This window comes from Pterocles gutturalis, unplaced genomic scaffold (genome assembly GCF_000699245.1).
Source record: "Pterocles gutturalis isolate BGI_N339 unplaced genomic scaffold, ASM69924v1 scaffold7732, whole genome shotgun sequence".
Taxonomy (NCBI): Eukaryota; Metazoa; Chordata; class Aves; order Pterocliformes; family Pteroclidae; genus Pterocles; species Pterocles gutturalis.
In genome coordinates, this window is record NW_010110117.1 from 1 (window position 1) to 12,453 (window position 12,453).

The following is a 12,453-nucleotide window of genomic DNA, read 5'->3' on the forward strand; positions in this document are numbered from 1 at the left end:
GCTGATCGACGCGCTGGACACGCTGGCGGTGAGCCCTCGGTGGGGTCTGGGGGCGGCCCCGGAACGGTCCTGGCCGTGGGGGACATGGCGGCTGAGGGAAAAAAAGGAGGAGGGCTCTGGGCCCACCCGCTGCCGTCGCTGGGCCCTGGGGCACAGGAAGGCCTAAGAGCTGCTGCGTCCCTTCGTGAAACGGAATCGGGAGAGAAACTGGGGAGGGTCGTGTGGGCAGCTGGAATGGACAAACGGAATGGTGCAGATGGGTTTAGAGAGATGTTAATGTAGCTAGGATGCCGTGACAAAGAGTGGTTCTTCTGCTAATCAGATTGAAGGCAGCGTCTTAGCAGGATACAGGCGTGAGTGGCTGAAAGGCTGGAGGCAGCTGGAGGAGAAACTCCAGACGCCTGCACGCGCGTGGGGCTCGCTCGCTCTGCTCCGTTAGTCTGGCTGTCAGCAGCGAAACGGGCCCCCAGGGGGTGATTCCCAGCCCTGGGGTGGGAAACGGGGAGTCAAAGCTCGCCCTGGGGTACAGAACTTCGTTTAGAGAGGCTGTGAGGCTGTGGGGGTCGGTTGTGGGGTGGTTGGATTAAAGTGGGAGTGTGGTCAGCTGGAGTGGACTCTGAAGGAAAGAGTTAAAGGGGAGAATGAGGATGTAGAACAGTGTTAATTTACTCAATGTTCTTTTGAAGATGGGTCTTGCTAGGTTCATCTGCCCTGGTACTGAACAATGCTGATATCGTCTTTTGCTCTGAGACTGAACTTATAATGACAGTAGGTCTGATATCTTGAATCAGCTCCATATTTAAAAAACAAAGCTAGTGGAGCTGAAGAGGGGTGAACGTAGAGAAGCTTGGTGAGAAGTTGAAGGAAGATGGCAACAGAAAGTTGGGGTAAGAGTATGTGGGGATGGATCAGGAGAGAGTTCCAGAAGAGAGGAGATTTTGGAGATCTTCCCCCTGGCTCAGGTGGGATCTTGTTTGGAATACTGTCATCACTCTGATGTTCAGGAAGGGTGGATTTGAGATGGACTCTGCATGGGTTGCTGAGAGAGATGTCAGGAGGAGATTTTGTCTTATTCAAGACACCTGAAAGAGCTCTGATTATTTTGCTTGGCAGAGAGGACCTGCCTGACATGTAAGGCTGTATGAAGAGTAGTGAAAGGAGGGAGGGGAAAAGCTGTAGAGCCTCTTCTTGCCTGCTAAAAGAGACCATCATATGCATTTCTGATAAAATTTGAAGGTAGTATGAGAAGCATAGAAGTTTTATTCTTCTACCATGGAGAATAGCCCCTTCCGTGAACTCCTTATCCATGTTTAGAAACTCCTGTATGTTCCATAGTCTCATTTTTGTAGCCCGGACAGATTCCTGGCCTTCCGGCATGTGGTCAGGGCCCTTCGATGCACAGGATCCATAGAGAGTTTCTCTCTTTGTGTGGAGGAGGTGGTATGTGCAAGGACTGTATGCGTGCTTCATGTTCTATAATGGCATTGCAGCTCTGCGGTGAGGAGGGTTCAGCTGTTTGAACATGGCAGTCATGAACAGAACTGAAAGCAGGAAGCGAGGAAAACGTTGGTTTTGACTGAAACAGCAGTTGGGATCTGTGCGACGTGGCTGATGGTGCGTAGGCTAAGCAGTTGCCTTCCCGTCCTCATTCACCAGTGTCTCAGTGTCCTGTCCATACCTTCTGAGGCAGTGTGTAACTTTTTTTCTCAAATACAAAACTTCTGGTTCTTCGAGTCCCTTGTGTTTCAGAAGCTTCTGCGCGATGAAGGCCTGTCTTGCTCTTCATCTGCTCAGATCTATGGGAATGCTTTCCCACTAGCTCTGGATGTTGGTAAGAGCGGACTGGCAGGTGCATGGTGTTTGATGGTTAAAGAGGTAGGTAGGTTCCCTGGACACCCAGCCTCATCACGAACTGTAGGAACCTGTGTTTACCTTCTGTGTTCCAGCTTCCTTGAAGCTGGGACTGAATCTATGTCTGTGTCTGGATATAGTGGAAATCAGTTGCTAAGGTGTGCCTATAGAAAACTGGCACGAGGGAGCTCCTGAGCATGGCACGCAGTGTTGAGTTGAAAGCTGAAAAGGTTGGACTCCACTGGTCAAAAAATGTGAGATCAGACTTCATTGTTCTACAAGTTGTGTTACGTTTAAGATAAACTTAAATCTTAGACTGATAGTTCAAGCAGTTAAAACACTTGGTGTGCTAGATCTTAAGAGTTTTTTAGACTCCTGCTCTTAAGAGATCACCCACAATGCTGATGCTGAGGGTGGAAGAATCTATGAGTGCATAGATTAGTAAATTGGGCAAAAAGATGTCTTTGTGAATTTCCCTGGTTTAACATACTTTTAAAAAAATACACTTTTATGTGTCAGTAGGTAACTTTCTGGAAGGTCTTTTTGTCAGGAGCTTTTAGTACTCTGTTATTTAGCTAGTTAATATGATTGTTGGTCTGAAATGTGAACTTGCCATTCTCTTCCCCAACCCTCTTCTGAAGCAACAATTAGACAAAATAGCTTTTTTTTTGTGTGTGTGTGTGTAAAAGGTAATGGGAAACTCCTCAGAATTCCAGAAAGCAGTGAAGTTGGTGATTGACACGGTTTCTTTTGATAAAGACTCAACGGTCCAAGTTTTTGAGGCAACAATCAGGTATGTTCCTTTAAGTTTCGTCTTTAAAGCAGTACAAACAGTTCAACAGTTGGTGTGCATATACGGGAGAACCACAGTAAAATAAGGATGATAAGGATGTCTTTAGTAGGTTTTATTCCATAATTTCTTGAGTAACTTCCTTGAGTTACTTGACTAAGTTGTTTTTTAACCTTTTATGAAAATATTTGCGTCCTTTCATAAAACAATTTAAATGTATCGCATGTGACTTGAAGCAGTGATCTAATGGTAGTCTCAACTGTCTTTGGCTTGCAAACTGCTACTTTTCTGTTGTCCCTCTTGCAGCAGAGACTCCGATCTGTACCCAGCAACTAATCCTTCTGACAGGTTTTCCCGGTTTTGTTTTTCTTCCATGGGCCTTCAGCTTGCTTTCACTTTCATTTTAGATGAAAACAGGCCTGTCTGTCTTGGAGATGAGTTTAAGATACTGTCGGAATTTAGTTTCATTTTCTGAATCTCTTAAATGTTTGTTCCATTGCTGCTTAACTTGGCTAGGTTTCTTTTTTCTGAATATTAAGTTTATATAACTATTTGCAGGAGCAAAAAAGGTGGGGTGAGAAGTTCTTCACTCACAGATAGACTTGTTATGTTGTAAGGAGCTACTGGGTTAGGTAAATTTTGCAGAACCGGATTTTGGGATTACTGTGAGTGACAAGCAACGTGACTTCTAGATGGTTTCATTAGGGGTGGGGGAAAAAAAAGCAGATCCCTTTCTCGAGCGTCTGTAAGGTGCACAAAGAAATGCTTCTGTTAAACATCATACTGGTGAGGGCGTGGCCAAAGAACAGATTTAAAAACAGAAGATGTTTTCCTCTTCCCACAGGGTTTTGGGAAGCCTGCTTTCTGCCCACATAATAATTACAGATACCAAACAGCCTTTTGGTGATATGACCATTAAGGATTATGACAATGAACTGTTGCATATGGCTCATGACCTAGCAGTGAGACTACTTCCAGCCTTTGAGAACACCAAAACTGGAATTCCATATCCTCGGGTAAGTGAGCGCCGCAGCACAGAGGGGAAATAATCTAAAAGTAGTAATTTACCTGTCCTGCGACTCGTGTTCTGTGCTGGTGTGTGCTTGGGTATCGAACTGCTGTAAGTTATATTAAAATGGTGTGGGGGGAGGAAACTGCACTGAGTTATGGTGACATGGATGATATACAAGTTGCTGCTTATGTTTGGTAAATGTTTTCTTTAGGCTGTTTTTTCACTCTGTATATATTGTTCCTTATGGGTCAGTAGTCCTTTTTTTCCATGCTGTTCGGCTGGAACGTGCCCTGCTGGGTGCTTTTTTCCTATATATCATGGCAGCAACAAACAATGCTGTCATTTAGAAGGTTAACAAGAAATACCGTAAAGGCAGATAGCCTGGGAAAGTGACTTTATTGGTGACTTGGTACTAAAATAACTGTGGTGGTAAAATAAAACTTGACTAAAATATTTGTCATGCTGCGCTTGGGATTTGTCATTTTCTTGAGTGCTGCTCAGTGCATCCTCTCCTGTTAAGCAGATGCAGCTCACAAGGAGAGAGATTTCAGTTCTGCTGGAAGAACTGTAAAACTAACTAACTGACTGCCTGACTGCTTTTAACTTCTGGGGGCAGCAGCACTGCTTTTTCTCCAGACCTGGCAGGCTGTAGGAACGTGAACTTTCACTTCTGTTCAGAGTCTGGTAGAGCAGTTGAGGGTGGTGTGACTTCCCCTGAGCCTTTTGTTCCATGAGGAACTTGAGGAGCATTCACTGAGGAAGCTCTTGGTTTTAAGAACACTAAGTGAGGAGATGCAGCACTTGCATGACCCTTGGAAGAGCTTGAATGTTTGGTAGAGATGATGGAAAAGTGGACTGAAATTTGGAAGGATTAGCAAGTATAAAAATGGCAAAATTAGGATTGCCTGCCCTGAGCATGATGTTGTGAAGTTGGAAGATTAATTTCAGGAAAGCTTTTTGACCAAGCAGTGATACGCTGACTTTCTGACTATATACACATTGCATGCTACATATTGCCAAAACTAATAAATAAGTTTTATAATAAATATAAGACTGCAGATGAGAGCAGAGCTGTGCGAGGTGCAGCTTGCCTTCTTGCTGTTAGCGCTCTCTCTGCCTGCTTCCCAGGTCAACCTGAAGAAGGGGGTTCCTCCGGACAGCAATAATGAAACGTGTACTGCAGGAGCTGGTTCCTTGCTGGTGGAGTTTGGTATCCTGAGCAGGCTGCTGGGTGATTCCACGTTTGAGTGGGTGGCTAGGAGAGCTGTCAAAGCACTCTGGAGTCTCAGGAGCAATAACACCGGACTGCTAGGTAATCTCTGAGGTGATGCTGCATTGACTGGCTCCATGTTTTAACCCACCTTAGTCTCCTCTAGCAGAGTGCCATCATGCTACAGGTTTCTTTCACGTATCGTGAACTCTGTCGCTCTGCTTCCTCTGTAGCTGTTAAGTCATACTCTCCTTGTGTAGTCGTGGTTTCTGTTGACCAAATGGAACTTTGTAATTTCATAAGAAAAATGGAGTATCTGAATGACTTCTTAGGACACAGGTTTCCAAAGACACATTTTTCATGAAACTGGGAAATGAAACTGAAGTTCTTGCATTTGTATCTCCATTAATATAATTTAGATTGGCAGATGACTAAAAGTGCTTAAAACAATCATATGTGCGTGCTAGCTCCTTAGATGAATGCACTGTAACGCTTTATTTTGATAGTTATCGTGATCGTTCCTCTGCAAGACTTTTTGAAGATGTAGTATTTTGAAGTTCTGGTTCGTGATTATTTTTCTCTGATGTACTTGGCAACTTTAGACTAAACTTTTTGTCTGTTGTGAAAGGAAATGTTGTGAATATTCAAACTGGCCATTGGGTTGGAAAGCAAAGTGGCTTGGGAGCAGGGTCGGACTCATTCTATGAATACCTTCTGAAGTCTTACATCCTCTTTGGAGAAAAGGAAGACTTGGACATGTTCAATGATGCTTATCGGAACATTCAGAACCACTTAAGAAGAGGGTATGTTATTTCATGAGACTATCAATTCCTGAAGCAGTGAGTACTCCAGCAAGACATGAGAGATTGTATAGTAATTTATGTCATGCTCTAGAACATCTGTCATCTCTTTTTTCTTTAACAAACAAAATCTTATTTCCGTGGTAGTCACCGTGTAAATAAATTTCAAAGTTCTCTTAATTCTTTAGTCAACAGATGTGAATAGCGTTATTAGTACAAAGAAGCTCAGGTGGTTACCATCCAAGTTAGTAAGTGTTAGGCTGACAAAGACTGTGGAATTGCAAAGGAAATGTATTAAATTGGCTGGTTTAGAACTTCTTCAGGCCTGATCTTACTTAGCATGACTTTTTGGTAGAGGTAACTTAAGGATATGATGTACATACCTTTATGAATTAATTTTTCTGAGAGCATGACTGACGTTTTGGTTCTTTTTAAAATGGCTTTGGGCTTAGCATGATAAACCTTTGGCTCATTGTCTTTGATGGTGGCAGTGCTGTAAAATGAAACATGCATTGTGTTCTTCTAAAATCGTGGATATTTACACATGCTTATTGTTACTTGGCAGTCGAGAAGCTTGCAATGAAGGTGAAGGTGACCCTCCTTTGTATGTTAATGTAAACATGTTCACAGGACAGCTGATGAACACGTGGATTGACTCTTTGCAAGCCTTTTTTCCTGGGCTACAGGTAAATTTTCATTCTGTTAAAAGACTGAACAAAACAGTAGAGGAGTGTCAGAAAGGCTCATTCTAATCCTAGGCTGTGAAATGAGTCTAAGCATCTCTTCTGAGATGAGCTTCCACCTGCAGGTTTACATCTGGCTGCTCTGGTAAGAGAGTCTTAGACTGGTTCAGCTTCTGCATCAGTATTACAATATCAGAAGGCCTCGCCTCCTTTCTGTTGGTTTTGAGATACTTTAACTTTTCTCATTTAACATCAGCATTTGTATACTGTGCTGTGATGCTGAGCTCCACTGAAGCTTTTGGTCTGAAGGAATTAATACATTAGCTTTGGTTTTTGTGGGGGTTTTTTTGTGGTTTTTTGTTTTTTTTTTAATCTCACCTTATGAGAGGAGTGTTTTATTATATGGTGTGTTCTTATACCGAGCAGAAAGCAATTTGCTGTCTTGCATTATTAAGCATGCGTGTTTATGGCTGTTGTTATGCCTAGGTATTGATAGGAGATGTGGAAGATGCTATTTGTCTCCATGCTTTTTATTATGCCATATGGAAACGATACGGAGCTCTCCCAGAAAGATACAACTGGCAATTGCAAGCACCGGATGTTCCCTTTTACCCACTGCGGCCAGAGTTGGTGGAATCCACGTATCTTCTGTATCAGGTACTTGACTGTTCTCAGCTTACAGCTCATGTTTTGGCAAAAATAGTTTCATTCAGTAAGTAATTTTTTCCACCCCTTGCCCGTGGCACATACTAGAAGGTTGCTAGAAGGCTGATAAAATTTGGTGCCTCTGTATCTGCCTGCTCTTTTACAGAGGTCTCTGTTTAGGTAGTAGATTGTTATGCAATGTAGTTGCTATGTTGTTTCCTTTGAAAATAGCCTTTTTTATAAGATGGGCAAAAATTAGTCTAAAGAGCCTTTTGAAAAAATAGCTGTCAGATTTTTACAAGGTGTAGACTTGGGACTTCTTAATAGAAATTGTTGAAGTAAATGTAATCGCTTTCCTTGCTATATTGTCCAGGCAGTCTCTGACTGGTAGAAGATAACAGTAAACTAAAATAACTTTCTGTCTGTGCGAAAGCTATCAGAGCTTGAGTTTACTACAAGTTTTATTAGGTTTTTGCACTAAGGTAAATGTGAGAAGCTTGCACGCAGTAATCTAAGTCATGTTCCTAGGAAGATAAGTTTACTGGAACACACAAGAATCTGATAGTATTAGGCCTTTGTTGTAAGTGTTATTTTTACAAGATTTTGAAATTGCTGACTCTGCCTCTTTTCTGTCTTCCTTATTCAGGCCACAAAGAACCCATTTTACCTTCATGTGGGAATGGATATTCTGCAGAGTTTGGAAAAATACACAAAAGCAAAGTCAGTCTTCAGTGTTCTTTGTCTTCTCTCACTGCTATATACATATATTTTATTATATAAATAGTATATAGGATCAAATCTGCCAAATATGGGTAAACGAGAAAATCCAATCCTCGAAAAAAGCTGCAAGTGATGTTTTATGTATTGAACAATTATTTCTTTCTCACCTGAAAGTGAAATTACAGTCCAGTGACAACTTTGTCTTCAGAATTTAATGACACCCTTTTAAAGTGCATTGTTGATGATCAGTTGCGAAAAACTGTTAAAATTACTTGTTATTTTTCTGTGGCTTCTGCAAGAATAATTCTAACCTCATGGACCCACGATGTTTAACTAAGCTGGGGGGATGGCCTCTAAGCTAGACACTGTTGCACATCAGCTTTCTTCTCAAAACAGTAACCATGAATCATCAATCACTGGGTACCTGAATTTCTTGCAAGACTCAGAGGGAAGGTAGCCAATTTTTATTCAACTGTTGCCATTTACTGCTTTTGTAGACAAGTCTGTACTAACCCTGGGACAGTGCAGAACAGCACTGTTCTGCAGTTCAGTGGGATTCAGATGCGGTGTATGGGGTTGACTGAAAGAATGACAAGTGCGCTGTGGGACAGCTTGCAGCTTCATCATTTTTAAGGGCTAGTGGGAGGGAAGAGTAGGTAACTTGGGAAGAAACATTTGTGTGAGAGCAGGTTTCCAGACCTGGATTTCTCATGTGCTCAGGAGTAGGAGCAAATTACCTATTCCTTGAGAGTATCCTCCTTCTTTAAAAGACTCTTTCAGTAAATCTGCAGGATGGAATAAATGAACCGCAGCGTCAATGGTTACAGTCTCATCAGAATACCAGAAACGAATAACCAGTGCTTCCTTGTTTCATTTTAACTTCACCCCTAGTGACAGTTGGAGTGGTCTGAAGTTAAGGAATATCTAGGGAGTGCTTGGAGATGGGAATGCATGGGAACTAAACCCAAACTCATCTTAAATCTTGCAGGTGTGGCTATGCCACTTTACACCACGTTGTAGAGAAGACAAAGGAAGATCGAATGGAGAGCTTTTTTCTCAGTGAAACATGTAAATATTTGTACCTGGTATGTAGATGTTCTTCATTTGAAAGCTACTTTTGCACACACTATGCACGAACAAGGCACAGCGAGGAGGCAGGACATTATTAATTAGAAGCTGTGCTGAGCTCTGGGGAAGAGAGATGTGCTGCTCTTCTTTCTTTGGCCTTACCCTAATTTTGGAGGTTTGGGCAGCCGCCTAAGCGTGGTGTCCTGAACTAGTGCTGGAGAGCTGGCAGCTCTTGGGGGGAAGCTAGAAAGGAGAGGGAGAGAGAGTGAAGGCAGCTGCTGCTCAGTTCTGAGCTAAATTGCTCCTGTTAGCCAGTTTGCCTGCCCCACAGCAGGCTCTGATTTCTCCTTGTCAGGTTTTGGCAGTCACAGGAGAAAAGATTGGAACCAACACTGCTTAAGCTACTGTTCTCAATTTCCTTTAGTGTAGGAAAGCAAATAAATCTGTGACTGAATGGAAACAGTGGATGCCAGCCTAGAAATGCCTGCCTAGTGCAGCTTAGAAAAATAAGGGCAGTTTATGTTGTGTCGGAAGTTTTTCTTTTACTCTCCCCTTTTAACTGTTAAAATAAATCCCTTGCATTAAAACAATTTGTTTCCATTTGCTCTAACAGTAGTAACCTGTTCAGCACTAAAAGTTATGCTTTTTGTGTGGTCCTTCAAATCATGAGCACATGAGTTTTAACTTGTTGGCACATGAAGAATGTTGCACACATACTACAGCTGTCTCTCCCATCTCTTGTTTAGTTGTTTGATGAAGAGAATCCACTGCATAAATCTGGAAATAGGTATATGTTTACTACTGAGGGACACATTGTGTCTGTGGATGAACGTTTTCGTAACTCATTGTGGCAAGACATCCTCCCTGGAGAAGAGGACAGTGCAGAAAAAATTAAACCCAGCGAATTCAAGGCAGTCAACTTCAGTTCTAATGTAAGAAATACACAAAGTGTTCCTGGTTGTGTTGCTGGAGAAGGGATGTATGTTGAACTGGGTTAGACAGTAGAAAAAGAGTCATTTGAGGGCTCTGCAAGTGTTTCCTGTATCAGTGTCAAATATCTGAGAAGCTCCCTTGTGAAAAAACACTTTTAGTAGTGGAAGGAATGGATTAGGATAATGTTTCAATATAATCACTCTCACTTGTCCTCTTTTAAGTATTTTGAAGCAATTCATTTGTTCTTTGTTAATTTATTTCCAGTTATTTTTCCCTTCCCCTTTTCTTTGCCCTTCAAATCTTCCAGTGTTGCTTTGATGCGGAAGGAGCAAAAGAGAGGGTCATTTAAACAAAGCTTTTTTTCTCGGAATGAGAAAAGGCGTGTGAGGGTGACCTCTCTTAGCTAGGCATCTAGCTAAGATGGACCTATGGACCTAGTGCCTGTCACCAACCAAAATAGTTTTTTAATATAGAACCTACTAGCAGAGATGTAAAAAAAACATTCTAGCGTGGTTCTTTTCCTCCTCCCCTCAGCCCTGCAGAAAAAGAGCATTATTTTAAAGAACGTTCACAGTTGTCATAGTGAAGGAAGTCTCAGTTGAATAACAAGCTGCAGCAGTTTGGCGTGTGTTTGGAAGCTTGGAGCCCGCGCTAAGGAAACACTTGCTGTTCATTTATGTGGTTTGTGCTCAAGAGTGAGGGAGAGCCAGGACCAAAAGTGCTATTGGGTATAACTTTCTGTGCAGGGAGGAAATCTATGATGCTGAAATGCCTGCTAGATTACAGAGGGTATGGGCCTGCCTGTTTTCATATTTGAATTCTTAAAAATATTCTAATTTTCTTAACAGTGTAACAGAGTTCCCGATGAGAGGAGATACTTACTGCCATTGAAGAGTAACTACATGAGACAGATTGATCAAATGGTGGGCTTGATCTGAATGGTTCTTCAGAGTAACTTTTCTCGTACGTCAGGAGGAGCATGGGATTTGGCTGTAGACATTCCTCTCCTCTTCAGCTACGCACCTGCATATGCTGAGTCACTTGAGTATTCCCTATGCTTGTTAGTTTTCAATTATGGACGTGAAAGGAGATCAAGTTCTCTCACGAGTTCCATCTTCTCAACTGTGGTAACTCCATGTGCCACCTGAATAGAGATTTCTTATTTTAAGACTTCCTATGAAAAGTGAAGGCTGAATATACTTAAAGAAAAGAAAATTGGCATGTGCCACATAGCTACCTCTTTGTAGCTGTATTACAAATGTCCCTTTAGAAAAGGGTCTAGTATTTAATTTGAAATGATTTTGGGACTGGGGAAGGAATGGGAAAGTGCAATTTCTTACACCAAGTTTAATCATTGTATTATTCTGACTAGCAATACACAACCTTTAGTACTACTCAGGTAGGAACCCAATGGTAATGGGTTTTGCTGAAACAAAAATGCTGTATCTAGAATAGTGTCTCGAAAAGATAACTCCTGATCATAGAAGAAGCTGTCAGTATAGTTCTGATACTCCTCATATACACAGTTGTATAGAAATGCATGGTCACAAGAGCCCGTGGCTACAGAAACCAGTAATAAAACAAATCAGGTGCCTTTTTTTTTCTGAGGGGTGGGAAGGGTTGGGGAAATTGCAAAGCCACTCAGCTATCCAAGCAGCTAACTTTATATAGCTTAGTTGAGCAGAAGTTCCAAAAGTTCCATTGTTTGCCATGTGTCTAGTGCCTTTTCAGGAGAGATGCTGCTACAAACTGGTATAACAGTACCTGAAGAACAAACTGTTTCACATTCCTGACAGCATTAATATGTTAGTGCCTTATGATTTCTTTGCTAGGAGGAAAAACTGAGCTTGCTTGGGAAGGTGGATAAAACATTTCTGATTAGCTGGTTGCAAAATACAGTGGATCCCAAAGTAACTAAAAAAATTTACATATGAGATGTCTTTTTTATATATTTTTTTTAAAGATACTGTAAGAATATCAACTGCTGTGCCCATCCCACAGAATATTTGTGGGCTGGATTTATTCTCAGTGTCAGTTTAGTTAGTAATGGGGCTGCTTCTGCATCGTCGTGGGCATGGAGTTAGTAAGGTCGGAGGCTGCAGCATTGCAGTGTTCCCTCTGCCACAGGACAGCGCGGTCGCTGCCATCGTAACAGGGTTATGGCTGCAGAGGCTGTTGGAGCTGACTGCTGTGCAGTCCCAGTATGGAATGGTGAAAAAATGCTGTTGCTTCATCTCACTATCTTGAAATGCAGCTCAGATATGTTTGAGGAATAACAGTCTGTGAACTTTCAGAAAGAAAGCAGTTAAATTTAGGCAGGGCTGTTGAGGGATGGAAACACACTGAGGCCAAAACAACTTATTCTAAATATAACAGTTGTTTTTTTTCAGTGTCTCCCTATTGCTTACATGCTTTTTACTTTTGACTACAGTTGAGATAGTTGAATGTTACTGTTTGGTTAATTATTTTTAAACTAAGACTTACAAATAAGGGCAAACTTGATCTGCTGTATTTTCACCTTCTTAAAACAATATCGGTTTTCATAAACCGTATGTTGCAGCTCAAAACATTTCTAATAAATATGAAGTTAGTGCTGAAGAGGTTGTTGTTTGAATCTTCTAGTATACAGATGCATCTCAGGGACTTCGTTGTAGAATCTTCTATTCCATGATAGTTGGATCTTGTATTCAGGCAAAAAAAAAAAAAAAAGATCCTGTCTTCTTAGTCTTACTGTGTGTGTT

General features: G+C 41.7%; 1 protein-coding gene across 1 annotated transcript; it reads left to right on the top strand.

Moving 5' to 3' along the window:
• Positions 1-4: 4 nt before the first annotated feature.
• EDEM1 (ER degradation enhancer, mannosidase alpha-like 1) lies at positions 5-10,914 on the top strand (the record flags this gene model as incomplete). The annotated part of the gene is made up of 11 exons (XM_010073220.1): positions 5-28; positions 2,541-2,644; positions 3,486-3,657; positions 4,782-4,965; positions 5,492-5,666; positions 6,229-6,349; positions 6,833-7,003; positions 7,638-7,711; positions 8,700-8,796; positions 9,526-9,711; positions 10,561-10,914. Coding segments are annotated over 11 exons (1,398 nt in total), but the record flags the coding sequence as incomplete, so codon positions are not given.
• Positions 10,915-12,453: the final 1,539 nt, after the last annotated feature.